Below are 16,830 nucleotides of genomic sequence, written 5' to 3' on the forward strand. Positions count from 1 at the left end.
TCAAGCCAGGAGGAGAGGTCTGCACTGTGAAAGCCGCTTTAGTTCAGTCTCCACAATGTTACTCCTGTTTTCTTATTCTAACTGATGCCTGACAGTTTGTAATATAACCTTTTCTTAAAACCTGTCTTTGATGTAGTTGATTTTTATCAACAGCCAGCTATTCATGCATCTGCCACTAAATGCTACAAGCAAACTAGAGGAGCCTGCCTGTCCTGTAAGCAGCTCTCAGAAATGCATCCTGTAAGCAGCTCTCAGAAATGCATCCTGTCAAGTGCACTCTTTATAATAAAAAGGGAGATTCTTCAGTGACTCACCAACAGGATGACAACATTGGAATCCGTAGTTAACTGTCAAAGTCATTTGGAAAATTTTTAATTAGTGGATTATTAATTTGAGACTTAAAATTGTATAGTGAAAAACATATTTTTCTTGATAGGTCATGAAAATTTTGCAGGAGGAACAAATTTTGTAGCATTAAATATGGGTTGTTTAGAATCAAATTCTGAACAAATGTTATCCTTTCTTAGGAGAGAGTAACATCCTTACTTTGCTGGAGTTGGCAGCAAGAAACTTAAGTCAGGTTGATGAAGTTGAACAGTTGAAGTGCTTATCCTAAGTCAGAATGGCAATTTTCTGTGCATTCTGATGACAAAACGCTACCTAGTCAGTCCATGGCCTATGGCCTTTGCCTTATTACCTCCACAGAGCCCTTTCCGCTCTCTGCCTGTTCTCCTTTCCCTGTTTTGTTCCCTCCTCTCTTGGCCCTCCCTCTTTGTATGGTAGAGTTTCAGTTCTTGAGTCTCCATTGTGCTGCTTCTTTCAAAAATCAATCAGTCAGTCTGTCTGTCTGTCTTTCTGTCATTTATCATCCATCTATATCTTCTTTCTATATCATCTACCTATATCTGTCTGTTATTTATCTGTCTCTGTCCGTCTGTCCATCCATCCATCCATCCATCCATCCATCCATCCATCTATCATCTATGTCATCCTTCGACCTACCTACCTGTCTATCTGGGGTGTGTGTGTGTGTGTGTGTGTGTGTGTACACATGCATGCACACGCACACGCAATGCAAACAAAAAGGTTTGAAGACAACTTGCAGGAATTGATTTTCTCCACTGTTTGGTTTCTGGGGATCGAACTCAGGTTGTCTTTGGTGGCAGGCACCTTTACCTGCTGAACATCTCACTGACCCTGTTCTGTATCTTTACATAAGTGGATTCACACATTACGTGATGTTTTTTTCTGTAGCTTTCATTATGCTTTCATGTAGCATAATATTGTGGAGGTTCCCATACATCTTTTCATTCTGTTTTTATACCACAATTTACTTTTTATCTGTTCAGGGACATTTGAGTTATTTACACATTTTGGGTGTTGTGAATGATGGTGCTGAGAATATGCAAGTGCCCAGTTGGATCTGTGTTCAAGTTAGATACATACTTAGACTAGGATCCAGGATCATCTGGTAACACCGTTTTAACCTTTTAAGGCACTGCTGGGGTATTTTCAGTGGCTGACTGGTGTGTATTCCTACCAAGACTGCAGGGGTCCTGTTTCTCTGCATTCTGTCAGCTCTTGCTATTTTCTGCTTTTTTGGCTGTGGTTATTCTAGGCAGTATGAAGTACCTCATTTTTGTTTTGCCTCTGTTTTCCTGGTATTGAACAATGTGTAACATCTTTTCATGTGGTTATTTATATGTCTTCTCTGGAGAAATGGGTGTTCAAGTCCATAGTCCATTTTTAGATTGGACTAGTACTGTTTGCTAAATTGTAAGAATTATTTATATATCCAGAATTCACATGCTTGCCAGGTGTAATTTGCTGGTGCCATCCTCCATTCTATGTGTTTTCTTGTCTTTGTAATAGTAGGTTGGGGGTTTTTGTTGTTGTTTTTTGTTTTTGTTTCTTTTTTTTTTGCATAGACTTAAAACATTTCTTTAATGAATTTTGCTCTCTCTCTCTCTCTCTCTCTCTCTCTCTCTCTCTCTTTCTTCCCTCCCTTCCCCTTTTCCTCCCTCCCTCCCTCCCTCCCTCCCTCCCTTCTTCCCTTCCTCCCTTCCTTCCCTCCCTTCCTCCCTTCCTTCTTTCCTTCCTTTGTTGTTTTGTTTTTGAGACAGAGTTTCTTTATGTAGCCCTGACTGTTCTGGAACTGGTTCTGTAGACTATGCTGGCCTTGAATTCAGAGATCCACTTGCCTCTGCCTCCCTAGTACTGAGACTAAGTGCATGTGCCACCACCTCCTGGCTTGGTTTATCCTCTTTTTTCATCGATTGCTTGTCCTTTTGCTATCCTGTTGTAAGAACCCGCTACCAAGGTTATAAAGATATATCTTTAATATTCTTCCAAGAGTTTTGGTTTTAAGTCTTATGTTTGGGTCATCTGTTTTAAACAAATCTTTGTCTGTGGTGTGAGGTAGGGATCCAGTTGCATTCTTCTTACAGAATAACCAGTTGTCCCAAAATTGTTTGTTGATGATGAATAGTCTTCTCTGGCAAATGATTTTGGTACCCTTATCAAAAATTGAGTCTTTGATTTTTGGGGGAATGGGTGGTGGTTTCAAGACAAGGTTTCTCTATATAGTCTTGGCTATCCTGGAACTCACTCTGTAGACCAGAGCTGGTCTCAAACTCACAGAGATCTGCCTGCCTTTGCCTCCGGAGTTCTGGGATTAAAGTTGTGCGCTAGCTATCATCACTGCCTGGCAAGTCTTCAGAATTTTATAACTTTATTTCTGGCTTCAATTCTGTTCTGTTAGTTTATACAGCTGCCATTATGTTAGAACTGTACTATTATTTTATTTTAGCTTTCTGAGATTTATAATCATTATCATTTCTCCCTTCCCCCTAACATTCCCATATGTCCCTCATTCCTCTTTCAAATTCATGGTCTCGTGTGTGTGTGTGTGTGTGTGTGTGTGTGTGTGAGAGAGAGAGAGAGAGAGAGAGAGAGAGAGAGAGAGAGAGAGAGAGAGAGAGAGAGAGATCCTAAATACATAAATACAACCTGCCCTAGCTGTGTAATGTTACTTATGTGTATGTTTCCGGGCCTCATGGGCTTTCTCCCTCATCCACGTTAGATGTCTGTGTTGTTCCTGTTCCGCTTGTGCTTAAGCAGTCATGTTGCTGAGACTTTATAGATGTCGCTTATGACATCTATAAAGCAAACTTCCTGTTCCTCTGATTCTTAAAATCTTCTCTTCTCATCTTCCACAATAATCCCTGAGCCATAGTCTCAGGAGTTATGTTGTAGATGTATCTGTTAGGATTGGGCTCCATAACATTTTGCTTTGGTTGTGGTTTTCTGTAATGGTCTCCTTCCATTGTAAAACAGAGAAGTTTCCCTGATGAGGGGTGAGGACTTACCTGTGGGTGTGGGACCAATATTTAGACTGTGGTTAGGGATTGTTTAGTAGAGTAGAAGTTGTAGGTTCTCCGCCAAGATGCACGACTTCACTAGTTGTGGGTAGTTGGCTGGGTTTCCAGGACCAGGAATGATTTCCTCTTGTTGAGCAGGTCTTAAGTTCAATCAGAGAGTATTGGTTACCACCGAAGTATGTGTGCCACTTCAGCAGTGTCTTGATTTATGTAGCTTTGTAGTGAGTTTTGAAACTGAAGTGCAAATCTTCTTTTATGTGCTTTTAAAAGATTGTTTTGACTATTTGGAGCAACTTTGCAATTCTATATTCATTTGAGGATCTATTTTTCTATTTCTGCATAAAAGGCAGGTGGAATTTTGGGAGACATTGGACTGACATTGGACATTTGGGTTATATTGCCACTTGACTAACCCTGCTGTCTTCCCATCTGTAAGCATGGGATGTTTTCCTGCTTAGTTGTTTCAGTACTTCTGCATTTTTTTAACTTAGTCTTTCATTTCTTTGGTTACATTGCTTTCTAAGTATTTTATCCTTTGGAATACAGCTATGGATGGAATTGGTTTCTTAATTTCCTTTTGGAATTGTTCTCGGAGGAACTGGCTCTCATGCGTTCTGTCTTTCCATCTATTGCGTTGCCCCAGGATGGTGACTCAGAACCCTCTTCTGTTTTGTTGTATGATCTTTATTGTATATGGCTTTATGCCCACTAGTATTGGAATCAAAAGACCCCAAAAAGGGATTCCCAAAGACATTATTTTCTAAATCAGATTTTTTTTAACCTTCTTCTATCTCCCCCAAATCAGAACCTATTCTGATTTTCTTTCAACTGTTCCTCTTTGAACCACAAACATCCCAGTTTCCAGGAGACTTTTCTGAAGGTGCCTGCTGGAGTAACTACCTTAGACTCACTGAGCCTTCCTCCCATGCCCTTTCCTGGTCCCTGATTTTCTAACATTCCTCCACCTTGGCTTGCTATGAGACTGGCTCACTGATGCATTGTGGAATATGTTCTTTTCCTCAGTACCACCCCTCAGTGTCCATTTAACCTGGTTGATGCTTGCCCTACCATCCCCATAGCTTCTGCCGGCCTCTGTCCCTGAGCTCAGTGAGCATGTGATCACCATGGTTACAGTGGAAGCATTGCTAGTTGGGAGCAGCAGGCTTTACTGTCTTCACTTGCCTGGTTTTCACTTTAAGTGAAAAAGAAAGGAGATTAAACCCAGAAATATAAAATATGATACTCCTTATAAATTTAGTATTTGTCAAATAATTTAAGATAAAATTGTTAACACTATTTTATTTCCTTAATTTTATTTTGTGGATGTCAATGCAAAAAATAGACTTTATTGATCATTTGGAAAATAATATGGTCATATCATAAAGAATAAGAAAAATATTAAACATTCATTATTAATTTTTGGTAAATAATCTTCCTAGTCTGTTTTTGCATTCTGTTTTTCTTATAAAAGATAAAGAAAGCAGGCAGATTGTACTTCATAACCTACATGTGTTTCCTGTCTATGTGCTTTCTTCTCACCCACTGCTGACCAAATTTTGGCCTGGACATTTTCTGCCTTAAAAAGTTGGTTTTGCATTTCCTTATAGCTGATAACTTTTAAAATAAGAATTATATATATATATATATATATATATATATATATATATATATATATATATGGGGAGAGTTATGGCACATGATTCACATAAAGGTCAGAGGATATCCTTTAGGAGTTTCTTCTTCCACTGTGGAACTGAGCGTTGGATTTAGTTGACCAGGCTTGTCTAGCAAGTCCCTTTACCCACAAGGCTATCTTACTAGCCCAGTTTTTTGTTTTTGTTTGAGAACACTGTTTTATGTAGTTTAGTCTAACTAAAAGCTCAGTAAGTAACTGAGATGCCTTGAACTCCTGCTGCCCATTACTAGTGTGTGACCAACCTGGTTGCTGATAGCTTTATTTATCTGTCTGGTGGATGATTTGAGAGGAGATGGTTTCTGTAGTGTATCTGTTATCTTGATGTGTGCCTTTCTTAGGACTATACTAATTAAGGATGTGTGTGTGTCTTCTGTTCTCTGTATACTAATTTCATGCCTCAATTGACATTCTTTATATTTCTGTTTAGGAATGCTTTACATCAAAAAAAAAAAAGATTTATTTGTTTTGATTGATGTGTATGACTGTTTGTCTGCATGTATATGTGCTTCATGTGAGCATGGTGCCTATGGAGACCAGAAGAGGGCATCAGATCACCTTGTACAGTAGTTTCAGACAATTGTGGGTGCCAGAAATCAAACCTGGATCCTCTGCAAGAGCAGCCAGTGGACTTAACCTCTGAGCCATCTCTCCAGCCCCAGAAACACTTTGTTTTGATTTAATCAGTAAAGATTAACAGTTATTTTATCATCATAAGTTTCTCCTTGGTATAAAGGATTCTTTGTTCACTGTTAAAGGTATGAATATGTAATTGGCTATTTTCCAAGGCCTCTTCTCAGCTTTCTTTGCATAGGATCAGAATTTGTCTGAAAGTAGACTTGCTTGCTGGCCTTTTCTTCCCTGGAAAACTCTTGCTTTATTTCAGCATCCTACAGTTTTCCATGCCAGTCTCCACAGCTAGTGAACACAACCAGACTTCACAGCTAGTGAACACAACCAGACTCCATAGCTAGTGAACACAACCAGTCTCCACAGCTAGTGAACATGGCCAGTCTGAAATGTGTCTTCACATCAATCCTCTGTCAGTGCTGTAGGTGGAGATTCTTCCTAAACTTGGGTCTTTCATTTTGGTTCTTTACCAGATTTTGATTTTTGCTATACCTTGGTATTTTAAGGGATGGTGGAGGAAGAGCTTTTAATTATTAATGATTTGCCATTATTAGTGTCAGTTTTAATATACCAAAGATGACATCTTCACAGTAATTCTTTAACTGAAAAATAATTGGGGTGGGTGAGCATGTACAGCCTTTTTTCTGGCTCTTTTAAACTGTAATGGATTTTTAATAGAAAGTGTCTTAGTTGCTTTTCTGTTGTTGTGAGGAGATACTTGACCAAGGCAACTTAGAAAAGAAAGTTTCTAAGCATTTAATTGAGGGCTTGCTTAAGTTTCAGAGGATGAGTCCATAGCCATCATGGCAGGGAGCAAGCAAGCGAGCATGGCATTGGAGCAGTAGCCAAGAACTTACATCTCATCACACCCACAAGGCCCAGGAGAGCTAATTGGAGGGCTGTGGGTTTTTCAGATCTCAGAGCCAGTGACACACCTCCTCTAACAAGGCCATACCTCCCAATCCTTTCTAAACAGTTCCATCAGTTGCAGACCAAACATTCAAATGAGCCAATAAGGGCCATTCTCATTTAAACTACCACAGAAAGTAAATGAATTTAGTTTTAGTGACTTTCAAAATGCTATATGCATATTTAAATATTTTTGAAAACCTTTATTTTTTCTACTTATACTTAATAGAAAATGTAAACTTGTTATTGTTGTTGTTGTTATTATAATAATAATATTATTATATGAAATCTTAATGTATTGTCCTGACTGACCTGGCCTGGAACTCACTATGTAGGATCTACCTGTCTCTGTCTTCTAAATGCTGGGGTTCAAGGCATGTACCACCATGACTACCCTTCATAGAAAATTTAAGGAGAAAGAAAAGAATACAGAGTACATAAAAATCTCGTATAATCAATTCACTATTCACTTCTCTCTTAGTTAGGGTTGTATTGCTGAGAAGAGACACCATGACCAAGGCAACTCATAAAGAAAAACATTTAACTAGGGCTGGCTTACAGTTTCAGAGGTTTAGTCCATTATCATCATGGTGGGAAGCATGGCAGCGTGCAGGCAGACTTGATGCTAGAGGAGCCAAGAGTTCTATGTCTTGATCCGCAGGTAGCAGAAGGGGACTGGGCAGAGCTTGAACATATATATGACTTCAAAGCCCACTCCCACAGTGACATACTTCCTCTAACAAGGTCACACCTTCTCCCATAAGGCCGCACCTCCTAATTGTGCCATTCCTCACGGGCCAAGCATTCAAACACATGAGTCTAGGGAGGCCAAACCTATTCAAACCACCACAACTACTTAGGATATTCTGATACTCACTTTCTTTTAAAAAGTGGAACATATGTAATGTGCACATTCATATATTATTCATATCCATGTCTGACTTTAATTCTTGGATATTTATTGAACACTTTGAGGTGCCAGGCAGTTTTAAAAATTTGCTGCATATAGTTTACATCTTGCCTGCTTTCACTTAGTGGTAAGGTCTGGACAAAACTGGTTCACCACACTGTATTTGTAGAAGCTCCACCCACGGTATCATAGCCCTTTTCAGGGTTTTGTAGTTCAGTCCTTCCTTTCTTCTCTCCTCCCTCCCTTTCTTCCCCCTCTCTCTCTTCCTTCCTTCTCTCCTTCCTTTCTCTTTCCTTCTTTTGTCATCAGAGTTATGTTTGTGTTGCTAGGACCAAAAAACCTGATGGAAAGAAAAGACTTGTTTTCTTCAATTGCAGAGTCCAGTCTGTCAGGACAGCAGAAGTGCAGGCAGCGGCTTGTTCACATGGCAGCAGACAGGAAGCAGAAGAGGCAGGCTGTAGCCAGTGCAGACACAACCTTCAGAGGCCTGCTCTTAGTGACATACTTCTGACAGGCAGGGTCTGCTCCCTGAACGCTCCCTCCACAGTCTTCAAAATCAAGAAACAAGCGGGGGACCAGGCATTTAAAGCATGGGTTTCTGGCACAGAGGGATTCAGAGCATACCAGGTGTCTAGTGTATTGCCGCAGATGAAAGGGACTGTGCAGATCCAAAGGCTGTAAGCCCTGGAGTTGCCTTTAGGTGCTCTTCTACAAAGAAAGAAATGTTTACAATCATTGTTTCTTACAGATGTGACTCTTGTTTGGTTGTTAATGTATTTTGTGGTTGGTTTTTTTTTTTTTTTTTTTTTTTTTTTTTTTTTTAAGAAAGGGTTTCACTGTGTATCCCTGGCTGTTCTGAAACTCCCTCTAGACCTGGCTGGCCACAGACTCACAGAGACCCACCTGCCTGTCTGCCTCCCAAGTGTTGGGATTGAAGGCATGCACCACCACTGCCTGGCACCACCACTGCCTGGCATGACTGTTGTTTATTAGTCACTGCTGTCTTGCTAGGAATTTATACTACTTATAAGTTTAGAGTCACAAATTGCTGCCACTCCCTGCCCAGCATTCAGAGTTATATTTCAAGAACATAAGCATTTCTGTTATAATATCAAATTCGCTCCTAAGAAAACTTTCAAGAGTGCTTATTCACTAAAAATAACAGGATTATGGTGAAAAGAAGGTTCAAGGCAGACCATTGAAGACTTCTACTATTTCAGACCAGAGAGCACTAACAATAGCATAATTGGTACCTTATGAGGTAAGGTGGGTCGCCTAGTCAAACCACTCATTGTGGCTGAGGCTCCCTGAGAGCAGAGTTAAGCTATTAAAGTGTAAGAGGATGGAAATTGCAGGCCTCCTGGATGTGAGCCGTGGGGCTGCCCTAGGAGTGGTGCAGGGGAGTTCAGTGTGCCCCGCCAGGAAGCATGCACAGGCCAGACTGCTGCTCTGGGGATAGAGCCCTTGTGTATGTGCTCACCTTTAACATTCTTAAAATGGAGCTGAAAGGGCTTGTGTACACGTGCCTGCCTCGAGGCTGGGGAGGTGGCTCCGTTGTTACTCTTGGAGAGGACCCAAGTTCAGTTCTCAGCACCCATATCAGGAGGCTAGCAACCCTATAACTCTAGCTCCAGGGGATCCAGTACCCTCTTCTGGATTCTGTGAGCACTTGCACTCACATGTGTACCCACCCTTCTGCCCCCAGTTAAAGAGAAAATAAAATTTTTATATATGGCTTTATGACCTAGACTCAAATCAAGTTATTGAACATTGCCATCCTCACAAGAAGTTCCGTGTACTCCCATCTCCCATCCTTTTTAGATGGCCACAGTTCAGAGTCATAGCCCCCAAAATTAATTCTGTATGCTCTAAAAGTTTTATCTAAAGTCAAATAGTTTGATATTCTCATTTGTCAAGTTTCTTTCACTCTGAGAAGTCCATCCTTGTTACAGAGTCTGGTTTTGATTGTAGAGTAGTATTCCATTGTTGAATATAAACAACTGGTATCAAGTTCAGTGTCTGCTGAGGAACATTTGCATTGTTTCCACTTCTGCTTATTAGTAGGAAAAGGCCTGTGAACATCTGCACAAGTGTTTTGTGGATACAGTGTTTTCATTTCCTTTGCAGAATTACCTCAAGTGGAATTGCTGGCCATAGAGTAGGTTTTTGTTTAATTTATAAGCAACTGTTAGCTTTTCAAAGCAGTTGAGCGGTTTCACCCTGGCAGGGATGTTCTGAGCTGACTTGCCAGCGTCAATTGTAGTTATTCTCTTGGGTGCTAATGGTTTTCATAGTACTTCTAGCCTTTGTTTTTCTGAAGATTAATGATGTGTTTTAGTACCTCTTCACATTTTCATCCCCCCCCCCCCCCCCCCCCCGTGTGTATCTTACTATGATGCTCACCATTCTCCCTTCTACTCATAGAATGTGGTTGAGAGCAAAGTTTACTTAGGTCTTGAGAAGAGGCCTGGGCCTCTTCAAGCCCATTCCTTGTGGTTTGTCTGCATAGCTCTATCTAAACCATACAGTGTCTTGGAAGAAGGCTAACCAGCATTTAAAGGGGCAGCTGACCTTTCACCATAAGCTTTCTCCTAAAAGCACTTACCCAGCACAGACTTTCCACTACTTGATTTTCAGAGTGTTTAACAGTTTCACGATGTTCTATAGCTATAATGTCTTACCGTTATAAGTGTGAAATTGAATAGGAGTAGGGGCATCCTTACCTTGTTAATGATTTTAGAAATAAGAATGTAAAAATTCGCCAAATTCACCATTGAGCATGCTAGCTGCATGGCTTTGTAAATGCTCTTTATCAGACCAGGAAAGTATCTGTCCATTTATTATTTGTTGTCTGTTTTTATCAGTATAGATTTTCAATCTGATATGCCATCACTGTTTTGTTTCGAAACAGGGTCTCATGTTGCCCAGGTTGGCCTCAAACTTGTTAAATAGTGGAGGATGACTTTGAGTGCCTTACCTTCCAGCGCTTCCCCCAGCGCTGGGATTACTGGTGTGAGTCACCGCACCTGCCTTTATTGGTTTTGTTTTCTACTAATGCGGTGAATTACTGACTTTTTAGAGGTTACTTGGTTATGTGTTGGCTTCTCCTTCTTCATGCTTTTTATGTTTTATGATTGTCCATGAGTCTACCCTTTGGGTCTGAGGGGACGTTAGTCTGTGGCTGTGGCTCTTGGCTTTTGCTTTCTGTATATGAAGCTTTGCCTGTTACAGTGCTGTATCTTTTGTGTATAGAAGATCTCAGTTGTAAGTTTTAGTAACTAATGAGTCGTTTCACCTTAAGCTATAATTGTGTGTTGCCTCGCGTCTTTTTCTTTTTGTTATTTGACATATTTCTGAACTTTGTTTTAGCCCTGTCTTTATCAATCTCTCTAGACTAGCATATCTCAGGCTTCATTGAAGTTTTATAAAAGGTTTATCTATTTTTTTTAGTGTGTATTGGTGTATTGCCTGCATGTGTATGTGTCCCTCATGTGTGCAATACCCACAGAGGCCAGAAGAGGGCATTTAATCTCTGAGACTGTAATGGATTGTTGTGAGGTGCCATGTGGGTGCTGGGACTCAAACTCAGGTCCTTGACAGAGAAATCAGTACTCTTAACTGCCAAACCATCTCTCCAGCCCCTTAACTGAATTTAAACTGTATTATTGTGATTATTGATGTTTTCTTTGAATTCATTTTCCTTTTCCATTCAATCTCTCCATCTTCCGGTCTCTTCTGCATCTTTCTCTAACACCACCAGTCCCCACCTTATGTTGCTTAGCATTTTCTGTCTTCAGCAGGTAGAGCCTTCTACACAGGCTTCCAGCTTTGCCTTGTTGTATCTGGCACTCTGTGCAGGATGCATGAAACAGTGCTACTCAGATCTCCTTTTTGACTTACATGTATTATCAGATCTGGGTTAGAAATGAGGAAGGAGCTTTGACAGATAAGCTGTCTGTGGCAGAGCTGCTGGTCTCTCTCTGTGTGCTGAGGGATCTGAGGTATCCAGGTAACCTCCTTCATGTCTCCCTCAGATACAGACCTGCAGTGCATGCTCAGTAAATGTGCCATGTTAAGTTTCAGTGTGTCCTGTCTGAGCACTAGGGACATCTGGACTAAACTTAAACAGTAAATATGTTTAAAGGAAGTTACCATGCCACTGTTCTTTCAGTTCTTTGGTTCTTTGCCTGTCTCCAACACTTGCTGATGATTCCTCCCTCTCCCTTTGTCTACAGTGCCCAGGGCTCAAGGTCACTGACTTGGTAGCATCAGTAATTGGCTTTGTTAGTACTTTGTTTTCTTTTCCTTTTGCTTTTTTGTTTATTATCTTATATCTTTTTCACAGTAGGCCGGTTTTTCCACTAAGGGGAGTGGTTAAAGGTTTTCTTCGGGGCCTAGAGAGATGGCTTTGCAGTTAAGAGCACAGACCCATATGTAGCTCACAGCTTTCTGCAACTTCAGCGCAGGCACTTGAGAAGGAGTGATGTTTCTTCTTTGGGGCTTTTTCAGAGAGGCGTCGAATCCAAAAGGCAGAGTGGCTATGGCGGTCTTAGAACAGCTGTCTCAGAAGGAGAGCTAGATTTTGAGTGCCAGTTTCTCTGTGGGCTGTAAAGCTGCAGCACCTTGCCTCACAAGACCTCTCACATGCCAGCTGACCGCAGCTGACACTCGGGCATCGGCTCATTCTCTCTGCCCTCTACAAGGATTTGTGACACTGAAAGCAGTCAGTTTGAAGACATTTGGATGGTTAACTGTTTTTCCATTTTTTTTTCCTAGGTCTTGATGCAGAACTTTACTATGTGAGAAATGACCTCATCAGTCACTATGCTCTGTCCTTTAACCTGCTAGTGCCCAGTGAGACAAACTTCCTGCACTTCACTTGGCATGCAAAATCCAAGGTAAGAGCTGCTGGCAGACAACATGACAGGGTTACCCAGTCTCCAGAGGCAAAGGCCGTCCCTGAGAATGGGCCTTCCTCACCACAGAAGGGTCAGTGGTGGTATAGAGCATTGGGTTTTTTCAGGTTTATATCTGACAGATACAGTCTTGAGCCTGCTCCTCTAAAACTTTAGGTTTAGGTGGCCACCAGGGGGATGATTAGCACATCACACAGGGCTGGCTCCTTTGAGGCTTTTCCAGGGAGATCTGGATCCAGGAAAAGGACAGTTAGAGCTGATGAGGACCCTGCTGTTACAGAGGAGCCATACATGGCTGGAGGACGGGTGTGGGTGGATGGGGAAAGAGAGCATTGCTCAGCTGGCTCTTCCAGACACACTTGGAGACTTGAACATAGTTTTCCCATTCACAGTGGAACCAAGGTACCACACGTGCAGCTTCCCATGTACACTGCTCTGAGCCTTAGTAACCATAGATACGGAAGCCAGGGCTTATCAACTTTCTGCCATTTATTTATTGGTGAATTCTTCACCTCTGACTGCCAAGGAACCTTACATCCTCGTTTCCCAGATTTGCCAGATGATACTGTTTGTACCATTTGCTCCCCACTGCCTCCCTGCCTTTGAACCCTTCAGCTGTTTAAAAGTGCACTGAAAGAAAGCATCATGTTCCCTCGCTCCTAAATGTCTTAGCTTGCATTTTCTAAGGACACTGGTGTTATTTACACAATCCAAGCACAATTATCAAAACCAGGAAGTTTGGTGTTCTAACTCACAGATCTCAGAGTTCACCAGGTACCTTTAGCATCTTTATGACTAAGGTTTCACTAGTGGTGGTGGTTGTTTTAGTTTGTGTCAATCTGAAGTTTTGTTGTGCTGTCCATGTTCTTCTTCAGCCTCAAGTTGTTGGTTGTGGGGAACCTGTTGTGGTGGAAGCTAGCTTGGAAGGGTCGTCTGTGAATATATATGCTTGCAGGGGAAACACTGAAGGGACCAGTAACTCTAGTGATTCTATTATTTTGTAGATTTCTCTTCTCTTCTCCTCTCCTCTTCTTCTCCTTCCCTCTCCCCTCCCTTTTTCTCTCCTCTCCCTCCTTTCCCCTCCTATCCTTCTCTCTCTATCTCTTCTTGAGGCAGGGTTTTACTCTATAGCTCTGGCTATGTGTAGATCCGGCTGGCCTTGAACTCAGACATCTGCCTGCCTCTGCCTCCCAAGCGCTAGCAGCATGTGTTTAACTATACATTTGGGCTTCTTCTTGTTGATATTACAGTCCCTAACTCTAGTTCTTAGGTTATAGTATCTGGTGATTTTTTTTTTTTTTTAGCACAGCCGGCTAATTGCAGTTTGTTTATTTAAAAAGTTAATTATATGAGTAGGTAGTGTATGGATATGGTGTAAATTCTAAAGGCCTGTAAGGGTATATACAGTGGAAAGGTTTTCCATCATCATGATAGCATGCTGAGCAAGCCCATCTAGACCTCTGTCCTCATCAGGCATTGCTGTCTGATTCTTGTCTCCTAAAGAAAGGTAGTGCATGTGTGTGCAGTGTGTACATATATACCTAAGTGCTTCCTGCTTTTGTGTAGTGCAGAGTTGTAAGCAGTGTGTCCTGGTAGAGGGGCACTGGTCCTTGTTCCTTGGTATTGCTTTGTGTGTTTCCCCCTTCAAATAACTGTATCATATTTTCTTGCATAGTTGTACCCTGGTCATTTCCTACAAGAGGAAACCTCAATCCAGGTTTGGGAAGGATTTGCTTAGTGAGTCTGGAGGCTGAAGAAACGGGTGCTAGGGGTGAGCTGATATGGCAGTCACCCGAGAAGGCAGGAGTAGTAAGTTTCGGTCTCTTATCACTTGATTCTGAGATACAGTCAGACTTCAGAAGGAAGGCTGTCTCTCTCAATTTCTAACACTCTGTCAGGATCTCTGTTTGGGCTGTTTGAGCTCTTGCCAGAAGATGAAATACTTGCTTCCGAGGATCTCCAGACTCCCCAGTGTATCACTTCAACAGTGCAGATATTTTAACATCAGTTTTTCCACATCAAAGCTTTTGCTGGTAGAATTCTCCAGTGTTTACGTGACTGGTCTTGCCAAAGATTTCAGTTCCCTCTGCGGCTGGAGCTGTGTGTGTCTTTTCTTAACATCTATGTCATGCGTGCCTCACTGAGTGGTTGAGAATGTGTTAATTGTATTTTAAGATGGGAGGAGAACTCTGGTATTGATTCTCTCACAAGAGTAGACTACTAGGCGGTCTTAACAGATAATTAGTTTCTTGTATGTTCCAGAACATTCCCCAGTGTTCAAGAAAAAACATGCAACTATGTCTGTTAAGTGTCAGTAGATATTCTAGATAACCAAAAGGCAGAGGCATGGTAGGACGTGGCAGAAGACTCCCACCACCCACTCTCCTTGGTCTCCATCCAGGAGATTCTGTGGGGAGCTTGTCAGAGCTCCAGCAGCTGCCTCTGGGGGCCAGCCTGCTGTGTCCCAGTGGAGTGAAGTAGCTGTGAGAAAGGCAGTTCTGGCAATTTCAGAGAAATGAAAAGGCCGTTGACTGTAGGCAAGCACATTCACTTTAGATATGTTCCAGAAGGAGATGGCTGTGTTCATCATCTGCCTATTCACACAGCCATGTGTTCCAAGTAAGGAAAAATACCAAACGTGTTTATTTTTTAGCTTATTCAAATATTTATATTTTCTGTAGTTACTTTTCTGAAGTATTTTGGCTCATTTATTTTCTGATAAACAACTGCTGTGCAGAGTTGCTTTTTGGGGGGTAGGGGTAGGCTGTGGTGTAATTTCTAAATAGATCTGTTTCTTCAAAGGTGATTGACAAATGGCATTCCTTACAGATCAGTACATGCCAAAGTAGAGAAAATTGTATTTCAATGATTGGCAGGTTTTTTTCTGACTCCAAAAACTACATTTAAAAAACAGGTATCCTAAGGACACCAGTGTGAGGAGAAAGCTGCCTTCTGATGCTTCCTGTGTTCATTTGTATGTCAAAAGGAAGTCTTAGGCAAAGTCTTTCATGCTTCTTACTGTGGGTTTCTCTAAGCCACTGCTGATTTTCTCAGTCCTTCCCTCAGCCTTGATGCCACCTTTGCCTGTGTTCCGCTCCTTGTTTTACCGCCTCCACTTACAACATCATTCCTTCCTGTTCTCCCTCTCCTGTGGTTAAACTGAGAAGACCCTGTTCTCCCCCTCCTGTGGTTAGACTGAGAAGACCCTGTTCTCCTCCTCCTGTGGTTAGACTGAGAAGACCCTGTTCTCCCCCTCCTGTGGTTAGACTGAGATGACCCTGTTCTCCCCCTCCTGTGGTTAGACTGAGAAGACCCCGTTCTCCCCCTCCTGTGGTTAGACTGAGATGACCCTGTTCTCCCCCTCCTGTAGTTAGACTGAGAAGACCCTGCCATTGCTCTTGTCCCTTGCCCTCAGCTCTGCCGTCAGAGACCTCTGACTTGTTGGCTGTACCCAGTCTTTGCTTTCCTAGCTTTGGTCCCTGCACAGCGATTCCTCTGCTTGTAATAACTGAAGACTTAGTAAAGGAGGCTGAAAGGTTATAGGAGATGCTCAGGAGGGACACTGAGGGGCATAGCTGGGGAGTAAGGAGCTTCTGGGAAAACATTAATGCCATGGACAGACAGAGAGGCAGCAAGATGATATGGGCCTCAAGCACAGCTCAGGCCCTAACATTAGAAACTGACAGCATGATGGGTTCTGGAGAGAAGCAGCCGAGCCCATGTGGTAGATTCCCAGGCAGGAGGCAGGGACTGGAGGGGGGAACTGGATGTGGCATCAAGTGACTCACTTTCTAGGTAAGAAATCCTGGCTCCAGGGTGTTTGTTAACTTGGAACATACAGTGTGCCAGTGGGGTGCCTGTCTACATATGAGAGGAGGCTCCTACATGTATGTGGGAACCCACAGACAGTAAGTGTCCCACTGAGGTGCTTGTCTTTATCTGTGAGAGGAGTTTGGCAATCAGATAAGTTCAGCTCTATCTGGTAACCCTACAACTTCAACATTGGAGGTTACCAGATGGGTATGCCTAGTAGGTAGTTGGAGGAAAAGGAGAGCAAGAGACAAGTTGAAGGGTTTATCCTTGGGTAAACCTGCCTGATGCTGGGAAGGACAAACAAGATTCCTGCATGCTAGCTGAAAGGAGCAAGAGTTTTGCCTGGAAGTGAAGAAGCCGGCAGGTAGCATACGGTGCATCAGTGAGGACCATGGGTGAGGTTGAAGAAGAGCAGCCATTGAGTATAGGACTGAGAAGTCATGTGTGTATCATCTTACCAGCAAGCTGAGCCAAGGGCCCTGGGGCTGCAGGCACTGCCATCCCAGTGTGAAGAAGACGGAGTGAACCAGCTGAAAAGGTGTCAGAATGACTGTCAGTGATGTCCCTGCTGGGGCACAG

At 42.2% G+C, this 16,830-nt stretch overlaps 1 protein-coding gene across 2 annotated transcripts in view; it reads left to right on the forward strand.

Moving 5' to 3' along the window:
* Ryk (receptor like tyrosine kinase) overlaps positions 1-16,830 on the forward strand; it is a 69,623-nt gene that overhangs the window by 12,586 nt on the left and 40,207 nt on the right. For both annotated transcript variants that reach the window (XM_034484208.2, XM_034484209.2), the window contains exon 2: positions 12,299-12,420. In XM_034484208.2, the coding sequence (XP_034340099.1) occupies positions 12,299-12,420 (122 nt within the window). The remainder of the gene's footprint in view (positions 1-12,298; positions 12,421-16,830) is intronic.

This window comes from Arvicanthis niloticus, chromosome 21, assembly GCF_011762505.2.
Source record: "Arvicanthis niloticus isolate mArvNil1 chromosome 21, mArvNil1.pat.X, whole genome shotgun sequence".
Classification (NCBI taxonomy): Eukaryota; Metazoa; Chordata; class Mammalia; order Rodentia; family Muridae; genus Arvicanthis; species Arvicanthis niloticus.